The following is a 26,935-nucleotide window of genomic DNA, read 5'->3' on the forward strand; positions in this document are numbered from 1 at the left end:
TGCCTTACATGGCAAAAAAGACTTTGTGAATGTGATTTGTTAAGGATTTTATCCAGCATTATTCGGGTGCACCCAGTACAATTATAAGGGCCCCTATGAAAAAGGAGGCAGTAGAAGAGTTAGAGCTAGAGGAAAGTTGTTACTGTGGAACCAGAGACTGTAGTGGTACTCTTGGAAGATGCAGGAGAGGCTGGAGCCAGGGAATGTCAAGGGTGCCTTATCACTAACTGGAAAAGGCAAGAAGATAGATCTTCTCATGAAGCCTTTGCAAGGAATGTCAACACTTAGATTTTAGACTGGATGAAAACGTGTCCAGGTGTCTGAGTGAATGGAATAAAAATTATATTTATATTATTTTGACCAAATTACTTTTATCAAAATACATTCCAAAGAAATTTTCAAAAATATTGGTATAGTCTTCAGACTTGGTTTCACTAAATAAAGGTTTAATAATTATATAGAGCCTTATAATATTTTGTTGTATATGTATGTATTTTTAAATATAGAACCTTCCCTAACTGTTACCTATGTTATTTTTGGATTCTATTTTACAGAATAAGGGAAATGTTTATATTTCTGAAGTCATTTTTAAAGTCATTAAAATATAGAGAACAATGTTAATAAATACCATGTAGTGTTTTTAAAGTCTGAAATTTTAACTAATAAGTCTTTATTCTACTGTAGATTAGATACTTAATTATCTACTTATGTTTTGAAAATAGTGGGTTTAATTACATATATTAAACATCTCATTAAATATAAGAAAAGCAGATAAAGTACTTTTGAATCAAAAATACTGGTCTAAATCTTAACTAGTTATCAGCTATTAGTACTTAAAATATAGAGGTACTAAATATATTTACATATGTATTTATATTTTATATATATTTCCTATACAGAAGTGGGCATAATTAGGTTTTCATCTGTGAGTATGTGAAATACAGTTTTCCTTGTATTATTATTTATTAATTATTTTTTTTCATTTTATTACACTCTAAACCTACCTTTCCTCACTCCTTTGTATATAAATTTATTTGGTAATTTTTTACCTACTTTCTCAAAAAATAAGATACAGTGGGGCCCCAGGCAGTTGTAATAGCAGTAGTAGGAACTTATAATTAATGAACTAATGACAAATGAATAAAGAAAAATGCTGAGTTCAATTAAAACAAAAACTCAATGCAGCAACCTAGGGTTAGTTAAGGTGATTCTCAGGTAGGGTATATGAAATGTTTTGACTTTTGCTTTTATTAACTGTATAGACACTCACTATACAGAGGTGCACCTAAACATTGTTTCCAGTATTTTTGAGTGATTTCATTGGATCACAAATTCCTCTGACTTACTTCCCTTCTATATCTCTGGTAACTTTCATCATTTGCAAACGTGATGTTATAACAGTGAATTATATATAACCATGTCTTTAAAAAGTACATTAAAATATACTTATTGCAATACATAGTAATTTTCACCTGCTTCAATTCCTCTTTGTATACACAAAAATTGCTTGATTTTATTTCACTTTTATTCATAATATAGAATCAAACTCATAATATGTTATAAAGAACCATTTCAAGTTTATCTCCTTTTAATTTTAAATAAAAGCTCACATATAAGTAAAATGACATTATCAGTTTACCCAAAGATTCTATTATGCTTTTAATGATGATATTACATTTTGACTACCTGTCAAATATATTTTGTAGCAGTTTCCTGTATCATTGGCTTCATACTTGATTGGATCATTTTTTTATTGGGCATCTGCCATGTACTTGCTTTTTTTTTTCTAGTTATAAAGGATAAAAAGACAAATGAGGCCCCTCATTGTACTTAAGAGTTATTTAGTCTAGGAGCCAAGTAAATAGATGCTCAGAGGATTGGTCTAATTTTCTACATCTATGGTATCTAATATTTTCTCAAACAACTTATTTCTAATATTACCAGTTTTATGATCAGTTGGTAGGACATGTGGAGTTGTTGATTTTAACAGCCAAAGCCAGTAGTCTCTGACACATATTAGTTTTTTTGATAATATTAGGAAAGAAGAATGGGAGGAAGGGAAAGAGAGAAGAGGATTTCTTTCTCCCTCTGGGGGCCTCTTAAATAACCTCATAATAGAGAAGTGGTTTGAATTTTGGGGAAATGTCTGTGTTGGGAATAATAAAGGAGAGATTTACACGAGTTTTCCACATTTCTGCTGTGTTACTCCACAGTGCAGACTTTGCATTTTTATTGTTCTAACTTCTTTCATGTTATTATGTATTAACAATAAAGTATAAAAGTTTGTGAAATATGTATTTTAAGTATATGTAAATTAGAGGATAGTCATGGCCATCTGCATGATAAAATTTGCCTCAAAGTGTTTAAATATGCATTTCTGAGTGGTAGAGAAGTCAGAAGATGGAATTGCTTCTAGCACATGGGAATTGCTCAAAATCCATACTTCATCTTATCTATGGTGCAGCACATGGGTGACAGTCACTCCATGCATGTAATGTTAATGATTGTGAGGATTGTGATTTATCTTGGGGCTTTACTTTCAGAAGGAAATTTTCAGGTTTTATTAGTACAGAAGTGTGTATATAGAGAACTCTCACATATTTGAATGCTGTCTTTTAAGAGTGTCACGGTAGACAAAATGGTTGTGAACCATTGCTTTGCTTTAGGAAACACAATTTACAGTAGACAATTTTACATCACAGAATATACACAGTATAGATGTCAAGAAATAATTGCCTAATTTTTTATCAAGATTGTTGTTTAAATTTTGTTGTCTGTAATCAGCTTTGGAAGACAAACAGAAATACTAAATAGAAACTAGGAGTTTAATCTATGAACATAAAAAATTTGATAATCTGAGTAATCTTTAAAATAATCTGATATACAAGTAAGTACTAATGTCAACCAAAAAAAAAAAAAAAGGTTAATCTGTAATAAAGAATATAAAGCATTCATTTAAGCAAAGGATTGCAATCAAAGAGAGGCAGAATCAGGTATCAATCCAAACTGTAGTGTTTCAAAAGGTAAATACCACAAGATGTAACTCTCATCCAAATGAAGGGCTGTTGACTAGGTAACCAGCGCTTGGTTACTTTCAATATGAAAATGAGGAGGTTGAAAAGTAGGCGGAGAAGGTAAAGTCCATATACAGGTGTATGTGCGTATGTCCGTTATGTCCATAAAGCTGTTGTTCCAGGATGTTTATGCCTCAACTTGGAACTGAGTTTAGCAACACATTTAGCAACGTAATAGCAGCACTGGGAAGTGAGGCACAGGATGCACAGAGGCCCCACTTTCTTATTAGTCTCCTGACTCTATTTTAAGTCACTCTCTTAGCAATGCTTATTCCATTTTATTTTCTCTATTATCAGCATTGAGTGTAACATCTCTATGAGGGTTTCTTTTATTGTTCTATGGCATAATGCTTAAGAATACAAAAACTGAAGCAATTCTGCGTAGATCTCCCAGTTCCTGCTGGGATGATTGGACAAGTCACTTAACTTCTCTGTGCTCCAGAATGGGAATTGTAATAGTTTTTACTTCCTAGGGATGTTAGAAGGATTGAGTGAATCAATACCTATAAAGTGCATAGACTATAAAGTGCCTGGCCCACCTATTTACCATGAATACAATGTATTATCAAAGTAAGGTAATTATAAATCCTTTACCATCTATCTATTCACTTACAAATGTTTTTTTGTTTGTTTGTTTGTTTTTTTTTTTTACTTTTTATTTTTTTTATCCCCTGTTTGACTAGGGTGTAGGGGAAGGGTTGGGACCGGGAGGGAAGGTCAGGGCGAGTCATTCCAAAAGACCTCACTCTAAGGCATTCGAATGGCATTCATTCAAGTGCAGAAAGCTCTTGGTGGTTGACTCCATTTGGCCATTCAGGAGTCCCTGTCCCCTGTGGCTCTCTGACCCACTGGGTGCACAGGAAAGCTTTGTATATCCTTCTCATAAAGGAGGCACTGAAAATCCCCAAATCCATAACTTGGGTGGGGCGAGCTGGAACTGGACATTAAGGTTCTACAAGTCTCTAGTCCATGAAAGGAGAATGCTTTGCTTTCTTTCTCTCCCAGATTTTGGGGTTGTTGGTGGCGGTGGAGGAGCAGGGACTCTGGGTAGGTCACTGACCTCTAGGCCAAACAGCTAGAAAGAGGCAGAGCCAAGACCCAAAACCTCTGCTTGGGCATTTGTCCAATGGGGACCATGGAAGAGCCTATTACACGCATAGCGCCACCATGACGCATGCCAACTGTGTGGTTCCGGCCACATGATGGTGGGAAGTTTTCAATACATTGTAGCCGAGAGTTGGTTTCCTCTCTGTGCTCTCCTGGTGTGGTCCCTGTCCTCCCTCTCACCTGGCACAACAGGGCCCACAGTGGACCTTCTACTAACCACCCCCCCAACCCCTAAATACCACTGTAAGAAACAAGGACACAGTGACTCCCAAACCAGTAGAAAGTCATTAATAGCAAAAGGAAAATGTAATTAGAGGGTCTTAAGGGCAAATGTAATTAGAGGACCTCTGAGAAGGGAGTTGACAGCACTGGCATATCTGCAAATCACAACGGGGGCATTTAGATAACTGTGTTAGATTGTAACTCAGAAGTAACCAGTAATGGAGAAACGTGGAAGAAGGAGGGGGAGGGGGAGCTAATTGCGTTAGGGTGCGGAGGCTAATCGCTCTCACTTTAGGGTGGGGAAGCTAATCACTTTAGGTTGGCAATTTTAGGGTGGGGAAAATAATCACTTTCAGGGCAATTTCAGGGTGGGGAAGCTAAGATTATAAAACCAGTTTCCTTTGTCTACTTGGCACGCACATTCTACTGGCTGTGACGGTGCGCCTGGCTCTGCAGACTCGTGAATAAAGACCTTGCTTTTACTGCTCAAGTCCTGTGTCCCAGATTTTATTGTGAGTGTTTCTCGACTCGTGAATAAAGGCCTCGCTTTACTGCTCAAGTCCTGTGTCCCAGTTTTTATTGTGAGCGTTTCTCACACCACCACCACTACCAGGTGCGGGTGGGGGGTCGGGAAGAGCCGTAGCGACGGCTGTAGCTATAGCCATGGTGGGAGCCGTAGCTGGGACGGAGACAGGCCCAGTCGAAGAACTCGCCAAACTCGAGTATCTGTCTTTAGAGTCTAAGGTTTGCACCGAGCTGGACAATCACTTGGGGATCAACGACAAGGATCTGGCTGAATTTGTGATCAGTCTTGCTGAGAAAAATACCACCTTTGGTACTTTTAAGGCTTCCCTGATCAAAAATGGTGCAGAATTCACGGATTCTCTTATTAGTAACTTGCTGCATCTCATACAAACCATGCGACCTCCAGCAAAGCTTTCTGCTAGCAAAGATCCAGTTGTTAAACCCAAAACTGAAAAAGAAAAGTTGAAGGAAATCTTCCCAGTCCTTTGTCAACCAGACAACCCTTCTGTTTGGACCATGCTGGATAAGGATGATGTGAAAGTTGCTGTGAATGTCCTGAAAGAGCTGGAGGTTCTAATGCCCAGTGCAGCTGGCACAGAGAAGCAAAGAGATGCGGAGCACAGAGACAAGACAAAGAAGAAGAAGTGGAGCTGGAACCGGGACCGAGAACCAGAGGGAGAACGAGAGCATGACCATGAGAGAGAACGAGACCGTGATAGAGACCGCAAGCGGAAACACCGGTCCCACTCTCGATCACGTTCTAGGACCCGGGAGAGGAATAAAGGGAAGTCTAGATATCGGCCTAGGAGCAGAAGTCAGAGTCCCCCCAAGGACCAGAAGGACCGAAACAGGTATGGGGAGAAAAATGTGGACAGATGGAGGGATAAGCATGTGGACCGCCCTCCTCCAGAAGAGCCCACCATTGGGGACATTTACAATGGCAAGGTTACCAGCATCATGCAGTTTGGATGCTTTGTGCAGCTGGAGGGACTAAGGAAGCATTGGGAAGGCCTGGTGCACACCTCTGAGCTCCGTGGGAAGGCCGTGTGGCTAATGTGGCCAATGTGGTGAGCAAAGGCCAGAGAGTCAAGGTCAAAGTGTTGTCCTCCACTGGGGCCAAGACCAGCCTAAGCATGAAGGATGTGGATCAGGAGACCGGAGAAGATCTAAACCCAAATCGAAGTCGAGATCTTGTTGGGGAGGCCAATGAGGAGATCTCAATGAGGAATCTGTACAGACCCTCTCATCTCTCCGTTGTCAGTGTCCCTGAAGTAGAGGATGACTCATTGGAGCGCAAGCGCCTTACCCGAATCTCTGACCCAAAGAAGTGGGAGATCAAACAGATGGTTGCTGCCAATGTTCTTTCCAAAGAAGAGTTTCCAGACTTTGATGAAGAGACTGGCATTTTTCCTAAAGTGGATGATGAAGAAGATGAGGACCTTGAGGTCGAAGTGGTTGAGGAAGAGCCTCCATTCCTGAGAGGGCACACCAAGCAAAGCATGGACATGAGCCCTATTAAAATCGTTAAGAACCCAGATGGCTCCCTCTCCCAAGCAGCTATGATGCAGAGTCACAAATGTTTCTGTTCATTTGTTTAGCCATCATTTATTAAACATTTTCAAAGTAAAATGTGACTTAGTTTTAATAGCTGAAAATTTATAAAATGCATTGTCTTGGGCATTTTACAGCCAGAATTTTGCATTTTTATTTATTTATTTGTTTGTTTATAAATATGAACATACACTACTACTCCAATGATACAAAAATATGGACCTTATGTCATTTGAACTTCTGATAATATATAGTGTTTTATTTTGTTGGTTTTATATATTCCTCTGTGTGATCACTCTGAATAGAAAATGACCTTGCATGAAATTAGAGTATTGTATGATATTTCACATAACTTGGAGAATATGTGATTTGATTCACTAAAATTAGTCCCATGGTCAGAGATGAGGAATTAAATATTTGATAAAATTACTAACTTGGAACACAGTACCTTGTAGACTTGGAAATGTTGACTAGCTGTCATAATTAATCTTGTATTTCTCTAGTTACAGGCTGTCATGTTGCTGCTTTGAATTATACTATTTAAAAATATTATGACTGGAATTTTTTTTAATCAGCTGATAAATACTACCCAGGTCTTTCTTGTTATTTTGTAGCCATAAAGTTTATTTCATTGTTTCTACTGGCAAAATGTCAGCTTTTAAAGGAATCTTGGCAGATGTCCTCAGGATGAATATATTTAGGGAAAAAAGATGGAATGACCTTGAATTTTTATGGTATAATAGAAATCTAATCTGGTTCTATAAATGATTAACAGATAAATGATCATTTATCATGATTTCTGTTGAATTAAATAGTAATTCTTATTGCTAGTGTAGCTCTATAATATTAAGACTAATGAGAATTGTGAAAGGAAAAATGGGTTTTATATGTGTGTGTGTGTGTGTGTGTGTTTTGCTTTTTTAAAATGTGTTATCAGATTTATTTAGATTTTGAAAATCTTGAAGCAATTAAAATTGAATTAAGTTCCCACTTTATGGTTTTGTTACTGTTAGTAGTTTATTTTGTGGTTAACAAGACCTCATGTAATGTATATTTATAAGTGGAAATTTATTTTTTTCTTATGAAAGGAAGAATGAATAATGAGAGTGTGTTTGTTGACCTAATTACTATTTATTCACTTATAAAAGTAATTGCCATGTCTTATAATTGAGGTTTAATATTAAAAGTCCCATATTTAAAATATATATGGGAATATATTCCCCAGAAGATAATATAAATGAAAAATACTGTATTAATTATAGTTTTCTAACTGTGCCAAGTTATTTGCTAGATATTTCCTCATTTTATTTTAAAAGGATAACTCTAGAAATTGTTTAAACTACGATTTTCATAAAATGATACTGTGGTTATTAAGGCTTCATAATTACTGATTCCATAATTATATCACATTGTTTACTAAACTTCTGTTATAGGGCAATACGATGTAATATATGAAAAACAACCTATGATCATTTATTTGATGTGGGATTAATTTTGTTATACGAAAGTATCATGTTCTCACTTTATACATTGTAACACATATATTTTTGTAATTTGTATGTTTACTTTGAACACTAGTGACTATAAATAACAGTGAAATAGTTTTTTTTTATTATCCCATTTTTCTAATAAAAATTACTTTGAATATGCTTTTAAAACAATATTCGAAACATAGGTATGGTTTAATGCTGTAAAATGTAATCGCATCAAAAATTACTTCTTGGCAGTTAAGTTGATTTTATTTCCTACTGAAAGTAGTTAATTTTGTTCAGTGATTCTAAGTCTTTGAAAAAATAAATCATATACATTTCAGTTTATAGGTGATCTTTTTATTATAAAAGATATCATCTCTCTAGATCTGTTCACATTTACAGCCAGGTTTTTGTGAAATGGTCTTTTTGAAACTTCACTGAGATCATATATCAAAAGATCCAGTTGCAGGCTCTTAAGATGGCATGACTGTAGGTTTTGTCTGAATGAGCAGATTGAATTTTTATTTGAGAAATAAACATCTAAAATGCCCTCTTTCTTTAGAAGAGACCATGGATATCAGTTGTGTTCAAATGCACTGTAGTTGTTTTGCTTGGCCCAGTGGTATCAAATGACAACATAGTAATAAGTATACATTAAGTATAGAAAAAAACAATACTATCTATAATATGAAATATAAAATATATGATATAATATTTAGTGGTTGTGTATATATTTTAAAATATCTGCCCCTTTTTTGTTTTGACACTTTTAAAGAAGTTTATAATTTAATTTAGCAACTGCATTTCTCATTTATTTCAGGAAGTCTAGTTAATCTTTTTTTTTTTTTTTACTTTCAAATGATAGATATGTACTCTAAAGAAAATGTAATAGAGTAATGTAATTTCACTAAACTAACCGTGAAAGACACACTTGACATAATATATCTATATCTCTATCTCTATCTCTATCTCTATCTATATCTATATATGAATGTAAGGACTAAGCAGGCAATAGTGAAAAAGACAATTTTCCTAACTTTATGGAGATTGTAGTTTTGTTGGACTCAACCGTATTATGTGTGAATAAACAAACAAATCAGTTCACCATAAAAAAATACTGAAGGACCGAGAAAATATCAAATATAAGAAGACACAATGTCCAAAAGAAGAAAGGCAAACATACTAAGAGAAATCATCATAGCAGTTAATAACATGAGCCAAAGGTTCATACAGCATCAACAATGACCCAGTTTCTGTCCTCAGGTTTTTAAGTATTTTGTTAAAAGAACTCATCCCAAGTGTGGTTTGTCTTCAATATTTCCCCAGATTTGCTGATACAGTGATTCAACTGGAGTTTTTATTAAAAACAGAATCCTTGGCCCCAATCTGATCTTGTGAGTCAGTATTTCCTGGCGAATCCTAATGATCTGTATTATTTCTGGCCCAGAGTCACCTGGATAGCAAGAATCACCTAAATATGATAAATTGTGCATGACAGAGACAAGTGCTGGCTTCCAACTGGCAGATATTGACAGTCTACTTGGCCATTTTTTTATTAAATAATTTTCTATTGTTATTCCATTACAGTTGTCCCAATTTTCCCCCCTTTGCCCTCCTCCACCCGTCCCACCCTCCACTCCCACATTCAATCCCCACACTGTTGTCCATGGGTCATTCACACATGTTCTTTGACTAGTCCCTTCCCCTTCTTTCCATAATTATCCTCCTTTCCCCTCTTCTCTGGTCACTTTCAGTCTGTTTGATGTTTCCTTGCCTGTGGTTCTATTTTATTCATTAGATTACTTTTATGGGTGATATCATATGGCATTTGTCTTCACCACCTGGCTTATTTCACTTATGATAATATTCTCCAGTTACATCCATGCTGTGGCAAAAGGTAGGCATTCCCTCTTTCTGCTGCAAAGTATGCCATTGTGTAAATGTACCACAGTTTTTTGATCCTCTCTCCCACTTATGGGTATTTAGACAGTTTCCAGCACTTGGTCATTGTAAATAGTGCTGCTATGAACATAGGGGTACATAGTTATTCTGAATTGGTGATTCAGAATTCTTCAGGTATATTCCCAGCAGTGGGATCGCTGGGTCAAAATGCAGATGCATTTCTTGTATTTTGAGGAAATTCCATACTGTTTTCCACAGTGACTGCACCAGTCTATATTCCCATCAACAGTACACTAAACTTCCCTTTTCTTTGTATCCTCACCAGCATTTGTTGTTTGTTGACTTATTAATGATGGCCATTCTGACAGGTGTGATGTAGTATCTCATTGTGGTTTTATTTTGCATCTCTCTCATGGTTAGTGCTGTTGAGCATTCTTTCATATGCCTATGGATCCTTTGTATGTCCTCCTTGGAGAAGTGTCTATTCAGATCCTTTGCCCATTTTTTAATTGGGTTGTTTGTCTTCCTGTTTGTATTTTACAGATGAACAGTACATTCATAGATAAATAACATAAACAGTGTCACACACAGCTAGAAAAAGGTTGGCTGCCAAAAGATTTGAAGCCAATTCTGTTTGACTTTATAGCTACCTGTGCCCTGGCACTCTTTCCATCTGGGGACACTGCCTTCAACTAGGTTTCTATATTTGAAAAATTAGGAAGACATGCTCTGTTTTATATACCAGATGACAGGGCTTTGTATATCATTGCTTGTGCCAATGAGATGTTAGAGATTTCTACTTTATTATATTACTATCAGTAAGTTGAAGAGATACAGTTTAGTAATTCTTTAATCACTAGATATATATAGTAGAATTGAAGAAAATGGATGGTGGATGGTGAGGGCTACTGTTGGAGAGTGGGGTTACGAGGCTAGAATGGTCTGTGTGCTAACTGATCAGAGAAGGTGACATCAGTGCATACTCATATTTAGCTTAATATACACATATGTATATATTTATAGTTATATAGAGGAATATTTATAGATATTCACAGGTTAATATAGATGTATTTATTTTCTAGCTGTGTCAGCTGAGAGAGCTTAGAAACAATGACACTCCAGGAGCAAGGAACATACCTGTCATCCATGTGTTGTTTTCTAACAGCGTTCTTCAATGAAAGAAACCAGTGCTACTAGGAAAAATGACTGCCTTTAAGATTGGGCCATGAGGAAGCAAGATGACCCTGGAGTAGCTGGTGTTACAGTACCAGGAAATATTAGAGTGATACCTGAAACAGACAAACTCATTGAGTTAAAGAGATATAAAAACAAACTGAAAGAGTATTCAATGACCGATGTTAATAGTTTGACTAACAAAATAAATTACTAGATTAGGAACCAAATTGTAAAAATATCCACTTATCCATACTGACATAAATAAATTAATAAATAAGTAAATAAATAAGAGAAAATAGACAAATCTCTTGTACAGTAGAATTCCAAATAATTCATGCAAATACTCCAACCTCAAGGAAGCAGAGCATACTCTGTTCTTTAAGTGTTGCAACATGTAGTGACTTCCTTCCAAAGTGCACAGTATAGAAAACTGGGTAAAAGAATAAATTTACAGTGGAGAAAACAGATAAATGCAATCTTCGTCAGATGATCAGGGTTAATATGACAGTTATAAGTTACCATATTTTTTTCTTCATAAGACACAATTTTTCCCCCACAAGTGAGGGGCAAATGTCTGTGCATCTTATGGATTGAATATTGTATCACAGACCATGATGTGTATTACCTGTTAGTGGTGGTGACAGCTGTTAGAAGAGGAGGCAGTGGGTCCACATGAGACCCTTGGGGATGCTTAAATGTTTCACTTTACTGCAGAATCTCAGGACATCTGGTCAGTTGCCATCCACCTCTGCCCATCACACAGGACCTGGGAGAGTGCAGAGAGCCGCCTGACACTCCCAGCTATGAACGCTGACCTGTCGAATCAGCTGAGGCTAATAATGGGTATGAGGCACAGTGCCAATTGCCAATTGTCTTTGACACTGGGTGGGGTCTTTGTCAGTATAACCACCTCCAATCACCAATCACTGCGTCTTAAGCTCTGCCAATCATGAGAGGCAGATAGGTGGAGCTGAAGTAACATGTTCTCGGCTGGCTACTGGTTCTGTTAGATGCTACAGCTGTCTCATTTACCTCCATACTGTTACCAGTGCACACCAGATTTCTGTGTGAGGAGGCCAGCAGTAACTGGGTGAGCAGCCATAAAATGTTGAAGTTTGTAGTATAGAAAGGGAGTTATGGTGGGGTCACTATTCTAGTAGTAACACCGGCACTGAGGGGATTAAGGGGTATCATTAGCTGTAACAGGCACTGGGGGTAGTCCACCAGAACCTGTAACTATGATAGTGATACTCTCAGTGAATGTTACAAGTAGTGATAACTCACTCAATGCCTGTTATTAAAGGCCCCCATAAATTCTGACACTAGTGATAATGAGTTCTTGGAGTTTCCAGAAAACTAGAAGAGTACCTGAAACTTAAAGTCTCTCCTCAGTTGTTAATGACAGTGATAATGGTTTTAAATATTACTGTTGACTGCTGTTCACTTTACATGGTTTAAATATTATGTTATATTTTATTAAATATTTTAGTACATAATTTGGTTCAGAATATTATTTTTCTTGTTTTCCTCCTCTAAACCTAGGTGTGTCTTATAGTGAGGTGCATCTTATAGCGCAAAAAAATACGATATGTTGATATTACGTATCCTTGATATGATGTAATGAAACTGGCACTTCACCTCTGTAGTTTTCTCCCCCAAAACTATAACCCCAGTCTAATCATGAGAAAAACATCAAATCAATCCCAGTGGGGAGGCAGTCTATAAAATACCCAACCAATATGCCTCAAAACTGTCAAAGTCATCAAACTGAGCCAAGTTTAGAAACTAATATAGCTATAAGGAGCCTAAAGAGTCTTAGTGACTAAATGTAGTATGGTATGCTGTTATGCTGGATGGGATCCTGGAACAGAAAAAGGATAATAGGTAAAAACTACAGAAATCTAAATAAAGCATGGACTTGGGTTAATAATAATGGATTAGCATTGATTCACCTGGCTGGTTTGGCTCAGTGGATTGAGCGTCGGCCTGCGAGCTAAGTGTCGCTGGTTCGATCTTCCAGTCAGGGCACAGCAGAGAAGGAAAACTCTGACTCAAAAAACCTCCGCTGCCTTGCGGCATACCTCTTCAGGGGAAAGGCTAAGGGAGTAAACCCCGACAGAAAATCCGGAGCCGGAGTCCCTAAGGCGGTTTGACGTTGTAGTCAACACCGGCAACTCCTGCGGCGCACCTGAAGCCAAGCTGTATTGACTCCGTCTTTCCCTTGGACCCTTCAGCTGCGAAGAGAGGGGGGGTCTGCTGCATGGGCAACAGCAGACCCTCCATATCACCCTGCCCAGGCTCTGTAGCTTCAGCTTCACTGGAGAGGACACCCCAGCGTCATCGCAAGATGTCGATTCAACACGGGAGGAGACAGATACCGTGTCACTCCTGAGTCGGACTGCACAGCCATTCTCGGGGGTGCAGATGGACTCTTAAGAAGCTACACCATCGTCTCTCGAGACGGACGGCTGCCGACGAGCATTGATTCATTTATGGTGACTGAAGTGCCACACTATTGTGAGATGTTCCTAATTGAGGACACTAGGTATGGGGTATATGGGAACTGTCTGCACTGTCTTTGTAATCTTTCTGAAAATATAACACTATTTTTAATTTTAAAAAATTCAAAGAGACAAAGTAATTAGTCCACAATAAGAATGTTACTGGGCCAAAGGATGACTATTTTGATTATTATACTGTTACTCAAATGTCAGCTCCAGTAGAAAAGCTACAGTACAGATACAATTTAGAATGTTTCCACATATTCAAAAAGTGAAGCTCAGAAGTTATGTAAGTTATATTGTTTTATTCATGACTTGATTTCTTCAGTATTTTTTTTTGTTCTTCTTACACTAAGAAAGTAACTTTTTTATTTTTTTTCCAAGCCAAAATGTTCTCTGTCACTATGATCATTTTGTTACAGGGTTACTTAATAAAAGCTTGAGTGGGTGAAGATTGAGTGAAAGGTATCAGTGAGAAAAATGAATATGATATAGGAAACATGCTTTTGATGCTGAGGAATCAGGCTACAGTGATTTTAACGCACATAATATTGTAAAGCACTTTACAATGTGGAGGAGGGCTGCACTCCCAATCTGTGCATCATCATTATGTCCCCAGGAGCTGCCAGTGTCCCCACTTTGATCAGCTTTTACCCAAATGATGCAAAGATGGTCTTGCCAGAGAGAACATTATTCCTAAACTATTCTGAGCTGGGAAGTGGTCTTCTCCCCTGATTCTGAACCATTTTGAAAGAGCACTCTGTATTTAACCTCTGGGAAAACCAAGTTTGGCAAACAATGGCATTATTAAATCAAACAGCCTTTCTTAGTTATATAATATTTAACTTCGGTGATTGTAAGTAAATAATAAATATTCCTCTTCAGGCTGGTTAAGTGTGTGTTGATTTTTATTTGATAGCTTCACTCTGTAATGGTTGGTTATTTTATTAAAGAATTGATTATGTTTTAAAATAAAGCACAAATCCTTTATGAATAAAATCCTAATAATATGGAACTAAGATGAGACAATCTCAGTTTTAAATGATACATGATGATACATGTATTTCCCATTTTTCATTCATGTATTCAACAAATATTTAATAAATATGTGTATGCAAAATAATTTTCTGGTTCTGGGAATATAGCATTGAATTAAACTAAATTAATTTTTGTCTTCATAGAGCATACATGTTAAATGCAATGTATGAATAGAAAGGGGACACCACTATCAATTATTAGGTGAAAACTGAGAGTTATCTTTAAGAAACATATCAGTCAAAAAGAATGTTTGCAAAGTAGGAAAGTGAATGAAGGACATTCAAGAAAGCCTTTGCATATTTACTAACATGATGCAATAAATATATAATGATAATGGGAAATCAGCATAATTCAAACTGAAGACGTTATAAAGCTATTAACTAATAATCAGCGTACACTAAAAAATCCACTGTCTTCTGTAAGCCTCTATTTCTGTTTCTACTTCAGTAAATTTGCTATTTTGCTACAAACACTCTGATGAACTAGGGGCCCCATAACTTACTTTTTCTTGTTTCTTGTCTTCTGGATGCTTTGTCCACAGTGCAGAATAAGGCATCACTTTTCCTTCACTAGGAAATCAACAGGGGCTTTAAATCTATGCCAAAATATGACTGGGAGAAAAGCTGATCTATTAAAATTCCCATGGGAATAAACAAACTGCGATTTCAGAACTATTTGTAATCAGTTTTGGCTTTATATGCCCACTATGTGTTATAATATTTTAGAATAATTTTATGGAATTAAGCACATTTAAGAAAACAAAGTGAGATTGAAAATATGCATCATCTGAACCTGAATATCACAAAAGTCTGTGATTAAAAGAATAAAAGTACATATTAAAATACCAACGTCATCATCACCCTTTTATGGGTATGTAAAACATGAGAGAGTTAACTAATTTTGTCTTATGGATTCTGTCTTGTTATTTTAATTTCATTAAAAGACACACTCTACCTTTCAGTTTCATAGTTAAGTTTTTTGACATAATAACAAAAATAAGTTTTTATGTGTATTACTTTTTTTTTTTTTTTACCATTAATCACTCATTCAATGTGTTCTTATTGGACACTTCTCTGTCCCAAGCACTGCTCTAAATCTAAGGAGTCAGCAGTGAAAAAATAAACATATTCTTGCCCTCACAAAAAAATTACATTCTACTTGAGAAGACTGAAACAAACAAACTATAATTAAGATATACATATTAGATGGTGTAAGTTCAAGAGGTAAGGAGAAAATGAAATGCTGAATTAGCAGAGGGCATGGTGAGCTGAGAAGGGATGAAGGTGAGTTCGTTACTCCAGTTGTAAAGTAGGCAGTCAAGGTCTCAGGGAGAAAAGCAGACGAAAGGGAGAGAGTCTGGAGAAGCACAGCTAAGTGAGAAATGTCAAGTGCAATGGTCCTCAGGCAGGAGTGTGTCTGAAGTGCCTGAGAACAGAAAGACTGCGCAGAGCTGCTGAAGAATAGTAGCAGGAGGTAAGGTGAGAGGAGATGCACGTGTTGATCCTTGTTTGAAATTCTGGATTTGTGATTCAGTCTTGATTAATTTTACACACACACACACACACACATGCGCATACACACACATATAATTTTACATACATAAATTTTGAATATATTTATATATAATTTAATTTCACCAGATGCCTGATATTATTTATAATGTTCTAATGTAGATGGGGCTATGATTCTGGTTATACACTACTCATTATGGCTGACATCTTTAACATCATATATGTGCTTTATATACATACATATTATAGATAATATATATTGTATCACACACATCATTCTTAGCTCATGATAGTCGTTCCTATGTCTTTCATAAAAGCTAAAGACTACAAAAATAAAGGTAATCTACATCAGAAAAATGTTAGTCAATACCTCTTTATGATGTCACACCCAGTGTCCATACCGGTCTCAGAAAACTGATAAAAATGGATGTTGAATCAAATCTATATGTTTGGAAATTTAAAATATTCACACATATGTAAAATAACATTTAAGATATCCAGAAATATGTGAAATGCATATATTTTTTGCTATTTTCATCAAAAAGTAGTCATTTAATAGACATTAGCAAATAACGAAACACACTGTATTTGTTACTTTTCATGAAATATTTGTAGGAAATGAAAACAAAAGAAACTGCTTGTTTTATTTGTTATTGTTTTAAAAATATACCACATATTTTATAATATATCTTGAAGAAAAGTACACACTATATTTAGTATGTGAATTTAATAATGATTATAGGACCCACATGTTATCAAAAATGATAATTAATAAAATCATTATAGTTGTAAAAATGTAATATATATAATTATGTATCAGCATAATTGCATGTATTATACAGAGCTCATGATTTTAAAAACAGAAGATAAAACAAGTTATCAAAAACATTGTTATTCATTAGGAAAAAGTAAAATCATTCATTTATGTTTATAAACTTCTTAGAAAAATGCAGACTTAAGATGCTATGTGACTACAGTTTTATTATAAAAAATTCTCAGGATACTTAGATTATTTATATTTGTAAAACACTTTACAATCTATAAAAACTTTTATTACATAAAGTAAAATTGTTTCCAGGTAAAATAAAATTTGATTGTTTTGTATTTTTATTATAGTACATTCCAGGAATGCCAATATACATTATACACAGTTGTAATTTCAGGGCTCTGTTAGTCATGTTACTCTTTATTTGTGCTATTTTGCAGCCCCCTCTCCAGTCACCAATGTGAGAAAGGGGAAGATTGCAAAGAACAGCATCTCTTTGTCTTGGCAAGAGCCAGATCGCCCCAATGGAATCATCCTGGAGTATGAAATCAAATATTTCGAAAAGGTAGGACTAACAGAATAAAGAATGTCCTTTCTTCCTTTTTATCTTTATTTTAGCAACTGCAATTATCCAATTTGTAGAAAAACATGTTGCAATTTTATGTGTAAATCAATGACAATTGATTCTGCAGGCATGATTATGGAGGCTAAGCGTGTACAGGAAGCACTCTATTTGGGTTCTTTAGCTGCCAGATAGTTTATGCTGCCGGATACTGCCATATAGTCTAACATCAGCTTAACTAGGTTTCACAGTGTTAAGAGATGAAGTCATAGGATCTTTTCAAAGTGTCACAAACACTCAAGTAGTTGGCCTCTATTAGTAACTGAGATGTAGGACACAAAACAGCATGTGCTGTGTCCAATAACCCTGCATAATACCTATACTGTGAAGGAGGTATGAACAGATAAGGTGCATATGTAACATATAATTTTTAAAAATCTATAACAAAATCTAACACTGTAGCATAACATTCATTTTTAAATTTAGGGTTCCAAGATTGCAAACGTGTGTCTCACACCCTCTGTTTTCTCAGTTTCTCCTTCTTCCCTGAGTTGTCCATTAGGTCCACTCTTACATGTTTTGTTATAATAGCTTTCGAGGTCTGAAGGGAATAATCATCCCTCTTCATCTTTTCTGGATCCACAACCAAGTGAACTATTAATAAAGAAGTAGTAGAAATGGAAACTAAAGATGAGTCTTAATTTCTAAAGCTGGGCACAAGTATTTTGCTTAGATATGTAGCCACCATGAGTTTCCAGCATTCAGCCCCATTTTACTGTGATAGAGGAGATTGAGATAAGAGAATGTCCCAAAGAGCCTCTCACAGGACATTGCCCAGAAGTGTGTGTCCTAGGAAGTAGGAGTGGGAATGATTGCAGATATAGTGCAGAGAACAAGATCCAAAGAGGAAAGCCACACTTACTAAAATGTTTCTTTCACAGTCTCAGATATCACTCTTTCCCTCTTAAGGAAGAGTGAAAAGGGCAGAAGGAAGTCCAAAAACTTATTTGTACTACTTAAGAAATTGTTTAAGCTAGTATACTGGAAAAGAGAAGGGGGATAAAAGATTTTCCTTATACTAATGCAAAAATATCATTAAAAATGCTGATTTCTTATTAATTAAAAGTAGTTAAAAACACAAAATTTTATGTGTGTGTAAATAAACATATTGAAATACTTAAATAATCCATAACATTATAGGGCATATATTTTTAGTTTTTCTTCTTTTGTTTATTTATTTATTTGACAATTACCTGTGTAAAGGTACAACAGAGTAAAAAACAGAAGGATGTGAGGAGAGGGGAGTGCAGAACTAGTTAAATATTCTTTCTAGGTCTTGTTTGTCTCTACAGTGTTCCTGTATTGATTTTATAAATAGGTGCATACACAGAACAGTATGACTTGAAATTTCTGTTCTAGGAATGACAATGTTAGCATGACATGTAACTACTGGATCATTAGGGAGCATAAATGAACATATTTATATTTCACAAAAATACTTCATCAAATACATTATTCACCAACAATGATCTAATATAATACATCTGGAAAAAAAAAAAAACAACGTTATAATATGGCTTACAGAGTTCATTGTAAAAAAAATAAATAAATAACTTAAACCAAGTGAAATATTGTTATATTAATATTCCTTACTGGATCTTGTTTACCCAAACTGAAGTGCAAATTCTATAGTTCTACAATTTAAACACATGCTATATCCAAACATAATTTGTTAAATTAAAGTTTACATCCCTTACTCAAATTTTTATAAACTCTATTACTATATACTAATGCAAAGCCAGGCAACTATATAACGATATATATATATATATATATATATATATATATATATATATATATATATATATAATCATAAGCTGAATTTTTTCAAATCTTCTAAGGTCCCACATTTGTATTATAATTAGATTTGATTTTTAAAAACATTGAAATGCATAATGGCATCTAAAAATTACACACCAAAAACTATACATTAGTGATTTTTGTGCCTTAAAAATCTCATTCATTATCTTGCTGTTCTGTAGGTCAGAAGTCCAACATGCCTCTTGCTAGTCTAAAGTCGGGGAGGCAACAAGTCTGCATCCCTTTCTGAAGACTCTAGGGAAAAACCTGTTTTTTTGCCTTTTCCAACCTCTGGAGGCTACCCACATTCCCTGGCTCCTGGTCCCCAAAACAATTATTTGAATATCTGTACTTTAAATGAAGTAAAGTTCAAGAGCAGGAAAACTACAAGTTTGACAAGTACTTATTTTTAGGCATAAGTTTTCTTTCCCTGAAGCAACTAGATGGACCAATGTTTGGTTTTCCATTTTGTCTTTAAGTAAATCATCCTATATTCTCTCTTATGAGTAAACTTTGTTTTTACTATCACTCCCCAGCATATATATAATATAGAAGCAATGGTTTATTTTTTTTAGTATTTAAGCTATTACGAAAGTTACTCAACAAGTGGTGGAGCAGAGTTATTTTCTATTAATATTTCTTCTAATAAATTTTATTCATAGTTAAATTTCTTTTAAAATAATACTTATTTAAGTAAGACTGGGTTTTATATTAAATATTTTACATATGATGCTGTATCAATATAGTTTATTATCTGTATAACTCAAAGTAAGAATAATAATTTGGGGGGAAATTTTTACACATATCCCCAATAAATAAGTAATAAGTTGCTTACTTACATGAAAGACAATCGACAAAACCTTTTATATAATATATTATTTTGGGATGTTATTAACTTGATAAGTCAATATTTTTCTTTTTATATTGAAGATACTAAATCCCAGAACTTCTTGCCAGGCTAAATTATTAAGCATTCCAATAAAATGCATGTAAATTTTTGTTTTGGTTTGGTTTAACACTTTCAGAAGAAAAGAAGGATAATGAGCTTTAATATCATGTATTAAGAAGGGGTCCTGACAGGTTTCCAGGGTTCGTTTTGAACCTTCAAAATGACACCACCACTTCATTGGATGGCTCTGGGCCAGACACAGGTGGCAGAGCTTTCAAGGGCTCAGGCATTTGCCAGCTGGCATTTCTGCCTGAAATTGCCCTGCTCTAATAGAGGTCATTGGGCCTCTCTGCTCCTGCATGGTGATGGGCCCATTGCCACCTCTTAATTAAAGACAGAGGCTAAGGGAAGCTGCCCCTTGGCAGGGTGTTAGCCAGCTGGCTCCTGTTGCCACCCTCCCCTCTTTGCATGTGAACAGTGTTTGCTAAGCAGCTGGGGAAATGTAGCTCATTTGCTCAGTAGGGGGGAGCAAGAAGGCAACAAAAGCTACTTTACCCACCAAGGACTTGGCAGCCCGCCCGTTGTCATGTAGTTGTGGATTTTAAAGGTGTGTATATAAGGTTTGTGATATGCAGGATATTATTATACAACAGTGCTTGAAAGGAGTGGAGGAGAGGCAAATTTTGGAAGACATTTAGGTAATTCACAATGTGTATTTATGGGTTTTGATCCCTTAGATATATGCTTTGTTAAGTCCCTTCAATAAAAGAGTATTCAACTAACTCGAAAGACAATGTACAATTACATCTATGATAAGGAACCAATGGGATATGCATAAGGTTAAGAGATAAATATGAATGTTGCATAATCCTGTGCAATTTATATTAGATCCTGGATTATTTCAAGGAACAGCTTTCCTGATTCCTTACAAGTTTGTTTCTTATTTTATTTCGGCAACAGTATCAATTGGTAATTGGTAATTTTTTACAAAATGTACTGCCTGTGACTTCAATGGTTAAGAGTTCCAACCATGGAAGCTTTAACTTGTTTTTCTTTTCCATAGAAGAAAATTTCATCATGCTGAAGGGTCAAATTAAATGTACCTAGGACCTATGATATCATAGAGATTTTGCTGGGTGCTACGTATATTATCTCCACCTCTCTCTATGTTCTCTCATGCTCTTGATACATGATTTCATCCCATTTTAAATGTCAAAAATAATAAATGGAGACACTTTAAAATGGAGCCCAAGCTGCCATCCCAGAGGAACTGCCCTGCACACCTTAGGCCTCAAACCTTAGAAGTGTTAAAACAGGGCAAAATAACCTTGGGACCGGGCGTCAAGCAATACTGTGTCCCAAAGAACTATTTGTAAAGAGAACAGGAAAGCATATGACCACCAATCTGATGACTACCAAACTGAAAATTTAAAAAAAAAAAAAAAAAAAAAAAAAAAGACTTTCAGAATTGACATCGCTGTGTTAGCTTATCTGCATCAATAGAAATGCCTTCCTTCTAGTGACGGAATTGTTCCCCTTCCCTTCCTTTCTCATAAGTGTCCCCTGCACTTGTCTCCTCATCAGAACACTATTTGGGCTTCTGCCTGAATCAGTGCTTTACCAAATAAGCTATTCTTTGATCTTAAATCAATATTTGTTGCTTCTTACTTTGAAAAGCTTTTTATTTTTAGTTTAACACATCAAAGATAAAACCGAGGTTGAGTTGTGTATTCACACTTACACACATACTTGAATTTCATGGCTGAAATTCTAATACTGATATCCCTGTGATCTTTTACAAAATCTACTTTCTTTACATTATAAATGTTAATACTTTATGAAAAATCATAACTATCAAATATATCAGAATCTTTAGTTTTGTCTAGATTTTTTACCAACTTAAATTCCCTTTCAACAAATTGCAAATATTAGCAGATATTTTATCATTTCCAACTGAAAATTACCGCCTTAATCACAGCCCAACTACGACGTGTAACACTGTTGTAGAAGTATTGCATATTCACTCACAGTCTTGAACACACTGAGAACACCAGTAACCACAGCAGTTTATAGATGCTATTTACCACTTTTAAAAGGAACACATCAGGATATTTGTCTACTATTTAACTGCTATATCCCTAGCATGTAGAAGGGGTATTAGAGTAGGTGAGAGAGGATCAATAAATGAAGAAAATTACTGACATCACTAGGTGAAGTTTTATACGGTTCATTTATCTACTTTAAACCTTTTGCAAAATTCTAAAAAAAAAAAAAAAATCCTGAACACTTTAAAGGTTAGGTACTTAAATTTATCTGTGTGCTAAAAAAAAAAAAAAAAAAAAAAAAAAAAAAAAAGATCAATTGTTTGCATGGAATGAATCAGAAAACCTATTCAGATTAGAAATTAGATCATATTGATTTGGAGAGAAGTTTGCATATACATAACCTTTAGGTAATTGTATATGTTTGATTATATAAATGAGGAATGACAGAACTGCTATAAAAGAAGAAGGCTTATAAGAGTGTATATTTTAGAATGTATTGGTGGTAGTATACATAGATAAATGCTGACTTGGTTTAAATGCTGACTTTGATGTGTCAAATTATTTAAAAACTTAAAATAAAAACTAGGACAATTGAACACATTTTTATTTTAGTAAGTGTTTTCATACGCATTACCTGTTTGATTTTTAAAACATCTCTGTGAGAATATTCAGGCACCAATTCTGTTCCCTAGTTTTACTGAGAATAAAGCTGAAGATAAAAATAAGAATGGACCTGCTCTAATTCAGCGGGTGATTTCAGTGTTGTCACCGAAGTAATGTGCATGGCATGCTGCTATTGATTGTGAACTTCAAAGGAGGAGTGTAGTTTGCATTTGTTTTGCATTTGAATAGCACTCTGAAGATTAAAAATAATCATATTTCCGATTAGATTGCTTGAGAAGTAAATGTTATATTCTTGTTTTTAATATTTTTCTCTTAGGAGAAAAATAAACTTTCACATGTTATTTCCATTAGATCTTTTCAAAAAAATTCAATACATGAATCTATTTGTAAATACGGAATTTCCTAAAATATTCTGAAAATGATGGTTTAGTGTACATTAATCAAGTTATTGTAATTAGAGAACAATTCTTTACAAAGATAAAAAGTCTGTAACCATTACTTATCTTTAATTTGGCCTTTAATTTTTATCAAAATGTAATACATGTAAACACCTTAAGGAAAATACAAGTTTGCCAAAAATTCACAAAGAAAATATGAGAGGAGAAAGTTAAAAATAGGTACTTTGTGTTTTAAATTTATATAGGTCTAAGATATTATATTCAGCATAGTAACTTCAGAGATACAACGGGTCACAGGTGTTAGTCTAAACTTTTGCCAACAATCAAAATAAGAACAGTTCCTCTTTGTTTTAGTTCCCAAAATATCTTTCCAGTGATTTTCTTTTGTATTCTGTCTCCATTCACTACTTACTCATCCTTAACACAAATAATAAAAGTTAAAAAAAAGGTTAAAAAAAAAGTAAAAAGGAATCGAAAATTTTTTTTAAAGAAAATATTTTATTTTGTCTATATACATTTAAAAAAAATACTCTTTGGTTAGACTTAGTGGACTGAAATGAATGTTCTCCAGTGAAGTATCACTTTTTTCCCACAAGCCCTATATGTGATTAGAGATCAAATTCACTAAAGATGTAAAGCATAAGTCTTACCTGGCAGTATGAGACACTGTCACCTTTTTCTATGAACAGACAGCATGTTCAACATGCTCCAATAAAACATTGATGAGAAAAACAAGCACACAAATAACAATACTAAAATAGACTGCGTAAGATAATTTACCTCTTTCAAATTGTATTTTAAGTTTTTAATTTTATTTTTGCCAAAGGTGAATATGATGGATGGATGAAGGACCTGTCACCCACCATCTCTGAGTGCTATACAGCATTATAAATAGCAAACCTATGCTGTCTTTTTTCTAAAACATTATATTTCTACTAAGAGCACATTTATTAGTTTCTAATTTGTTTTCTTATCTATGATTCTAAGATCTGCTGTCATTAATAAGTCATATGTTGACTTTTTTATTGCATGTACATGATTAATCCCAGGACCAAGAGACCAGCTATACAATTATCAAATCTAAAGAGACAACGGTCACTGCTGAGGGCTTGAAACCAGCTTCAGTGTATGTCTTCCAAATCCGAGCTCGCACAGCGGCAGGCTATGGGGTCTTCAGTCGAAGATTTGAGTTTGAAACCATTCCAGTGTGTAAGTCATTTTAATTACTGTCAACTCATATCTCTGTAACGGTTCACAGAAAAGAGTCCAAGGATCAATCCTCTCCCTGGGCATTCTGTCAGTCACCGCTCCTTCTCTCTCTCCCAGGTGTGACCCTTTCAGGTGGGAAGCCTGCGGCATGCTATTATGGTAGGTTAGCGGGTTAACACATCTATCTTTTCTCCTCATTGGATGGATTTTACCAGGGAACCCTCAAGAAATGGTTAAGTCTTGCTTTTAAAGACTTCCTTTCCTTTCCTTCCATACTTTCTTGAAGTATTGTGATTTAACTTTTCCTTGGCTTATTGAACAATGATACAAGGCTTAGTCTTTCTATGACAACTCCACAGGGAGCTTTCATTTGTATTGAATTTGGGAAGAAAATGGTGTTCTCAGAAACCAATCTGACTTTTTTAAGAAATCGAAATCCTGGCAGTATCTCTGCATGGAAGGTGTGGAGATATTTCTTGAAAATTATTCTTGGACTATTTGTTTTTCATAAAATAGCAAAAATCAAGTTTAGTGTCAAACAAATTATTTAAATTACTAACTCGCCTTAAAACACACAATAAAAGTAAGATTAGAAGAAGATAATAATTTCCTTGTTTATTCAATTTAAAAAGTTAGGTTATGTAAAATTAGTGATTTTTGAAATAAAATAAAATGCATAGTTCCTCCTCTTGAAAACCAACAAAATGAGAGCTTACTTATCAGATTTACTTTGCAATAATTAAAAAAATCATTAAGTTGAAATTTCAATAAACCTATGAAATACAGATATTTAGAAAAATCAAGATTTCCTTGTTTAGAGCATGTTTAAAATTACCAACAAAATAATTTTTATTTAAAAAGTAGCTTCTTAGGTGTTATTAAATTATAAATTATATTTTCTATGCAAAGAAAATTGTATGCTTGAGGTTTAGTTGAAACTGTTGAAATTAAAGCATTTATCTACTATCCAGAAAAATTCCTCAATAAAGAATAAATTTGTCTCCAAGTTTTTATAATATAAGCAATAGGTTGATGATTTAATCTCATACCTTGTACCCTAAACTAGATATATGACAAAATACTTGTTATATAAACTGGCCACTCTTGTAGGCCTTGTTTATAATTTGGTATCATTAGTAGTGCATACTGCTAGTGTGGTTTATCCACTCTGCGAATAAAACCATTAGATAGTATCTCAGGACTTCCGATCAAGATGGCAGCACAGGTAAATATGCTCACTTCCTTACACAACTACATCAAAATTACAACTAAATTATAGAACAACTATCACTAAGAACCATTAGATATTTAGTTGCATGGAAGTCTTACAACTATGGAATCAAGTAAATCATATCCATCCCGACTGGTAGGAGGGACAGATATATGGAATGGGCTGGTCCCACATCCATGTGTCGTAGATAAAAATTCGGGAGGTACATCTCAGGAGTGAGGAGTCCCAGCTCCACACCAGGAACCCAGTCCAGGGTTCCAGTGCCAGGGATATAATTCCCCATAACTTCTGGGTGCAAAAATCAGCAGGGACTAAGTCTGTGGAAAGAAACTTCTGGAGTCCCAAGCATTTCCTCTTAAAGAACATAGACTTACTCAGACTCACTCCCTCTAAGCTCCAGCACCAGGGTAACTGCTGGAAAGTCACCAGTGGCATACAGGGTGGAAATGAAGTGTCTGACATCAAGGCAAGAGCTACAGGACAGCTTTATTCAGACAGAGGCCAATGTCCATTTTCTGAACCCTTATCCCACAGAATCAGAACCAGCAGGTGGGGTCCATGTCTGAAACTCTATCAACATGGTTAACACCATTTATTCTGCTCTAAATATCCCCTAAGACTGGGCCCCACCCAGCTTACAGGCCCACCTAAGCTGTTAACAGAGGCTTTTCCATATAAATGGCTGGTCTTAGCTTGTCTATCACAACTTTCTAAATCCCCTTAAACAAGCAACAGCTGTCCTCAGGGAGTCCCTGGGCCCTTAACCTCTTGATAAGTATCTGCTGGCGCAGCACTACCAGCAGCCAGCCTAGATTCACAGCTTGGCTTTACCTGGGAATATTCAAGCCCAGCATATGTAGCAACCATCTCATATTGCTTTATAGCCCAGAGAAGGTGGCCAGGGCAAAATATAGGTGGGGGCTGACCTTCGTCTGCACCACCCAGGAAATCCAAGAGCCTGTACACACAGTGGATAACTACAGAACTTGTTGGAACACCACCACCTTGTCCCTGCAGAGCTGATCCTGCACAGAGCGTGATGATTGGTGGTCAGTGGTCACAGCCAGTCATTGTGGCTAACTGGCCTGGGTAATTCACTCCCATTGACCTGCCAATAGCAACCAAGGCTCAACTACAAGCAGAAGGTGTACTCAGCCTACATGAAGAGCACACCTCTACTACCCAACTTGGTTGATAAAGGAGGATGCACCACTGGACAGTACAAGACACCTACTACATTAGGCCACACTACCAAGATAATGGGTCATAGAA

General features: G+C 35.5%; 1 protein-coding gene and 1 pseudogene across 4 annotated transcripts in view; both read left to right on the plus strand.

The window, feature by feature from the left end:
* The window catches only part of EPHA5 (EPH receptor A5), a 340,616-nt gene that overhangs the window by 226,736 nt on the left and 86,945 nt on the right, over window positions 1–26,935 (plus strand). For all 4 annotated transcript variants that reach the window (XM_090266816.1, XM_090266817.1, XM_090266818.1 and 1 more), the window contains 2 exons: window positions 17,286–17,410; window positions 24,273–24,432. In XM_090266816.1, the coding sequence (XP_090122942.1) occupies window positions 17,286–17,410; window positions 24,273–24,432 (285 nt within the window). The remainder of the gene's footprint in view (window positions 1–17,285; window positions 17,411–24,272; window positions 24,433–26,935) is intronic.
* Window positions 5,058–6,526, plus strand: LOC150020066 (ATP-dependent RNA helicase DHX8 pseudogene; annotated as a pseudogene).

Source organism: Furipterus horrens, unplaced genomic scaffold, assembly GCF_987537825.1.
Source record: "Furipterus horrens unplaced genomic scaffold, mFurHor1.1.pri manual_scaffold_2, whole genome shotgun sequence".
Classification (NCBI taxonomy): Eukaryota; Metazoa; Chordata; class Mammalia; order Chiroptera; family Furipteridae; genus Furipterus; species Furipterus horrens.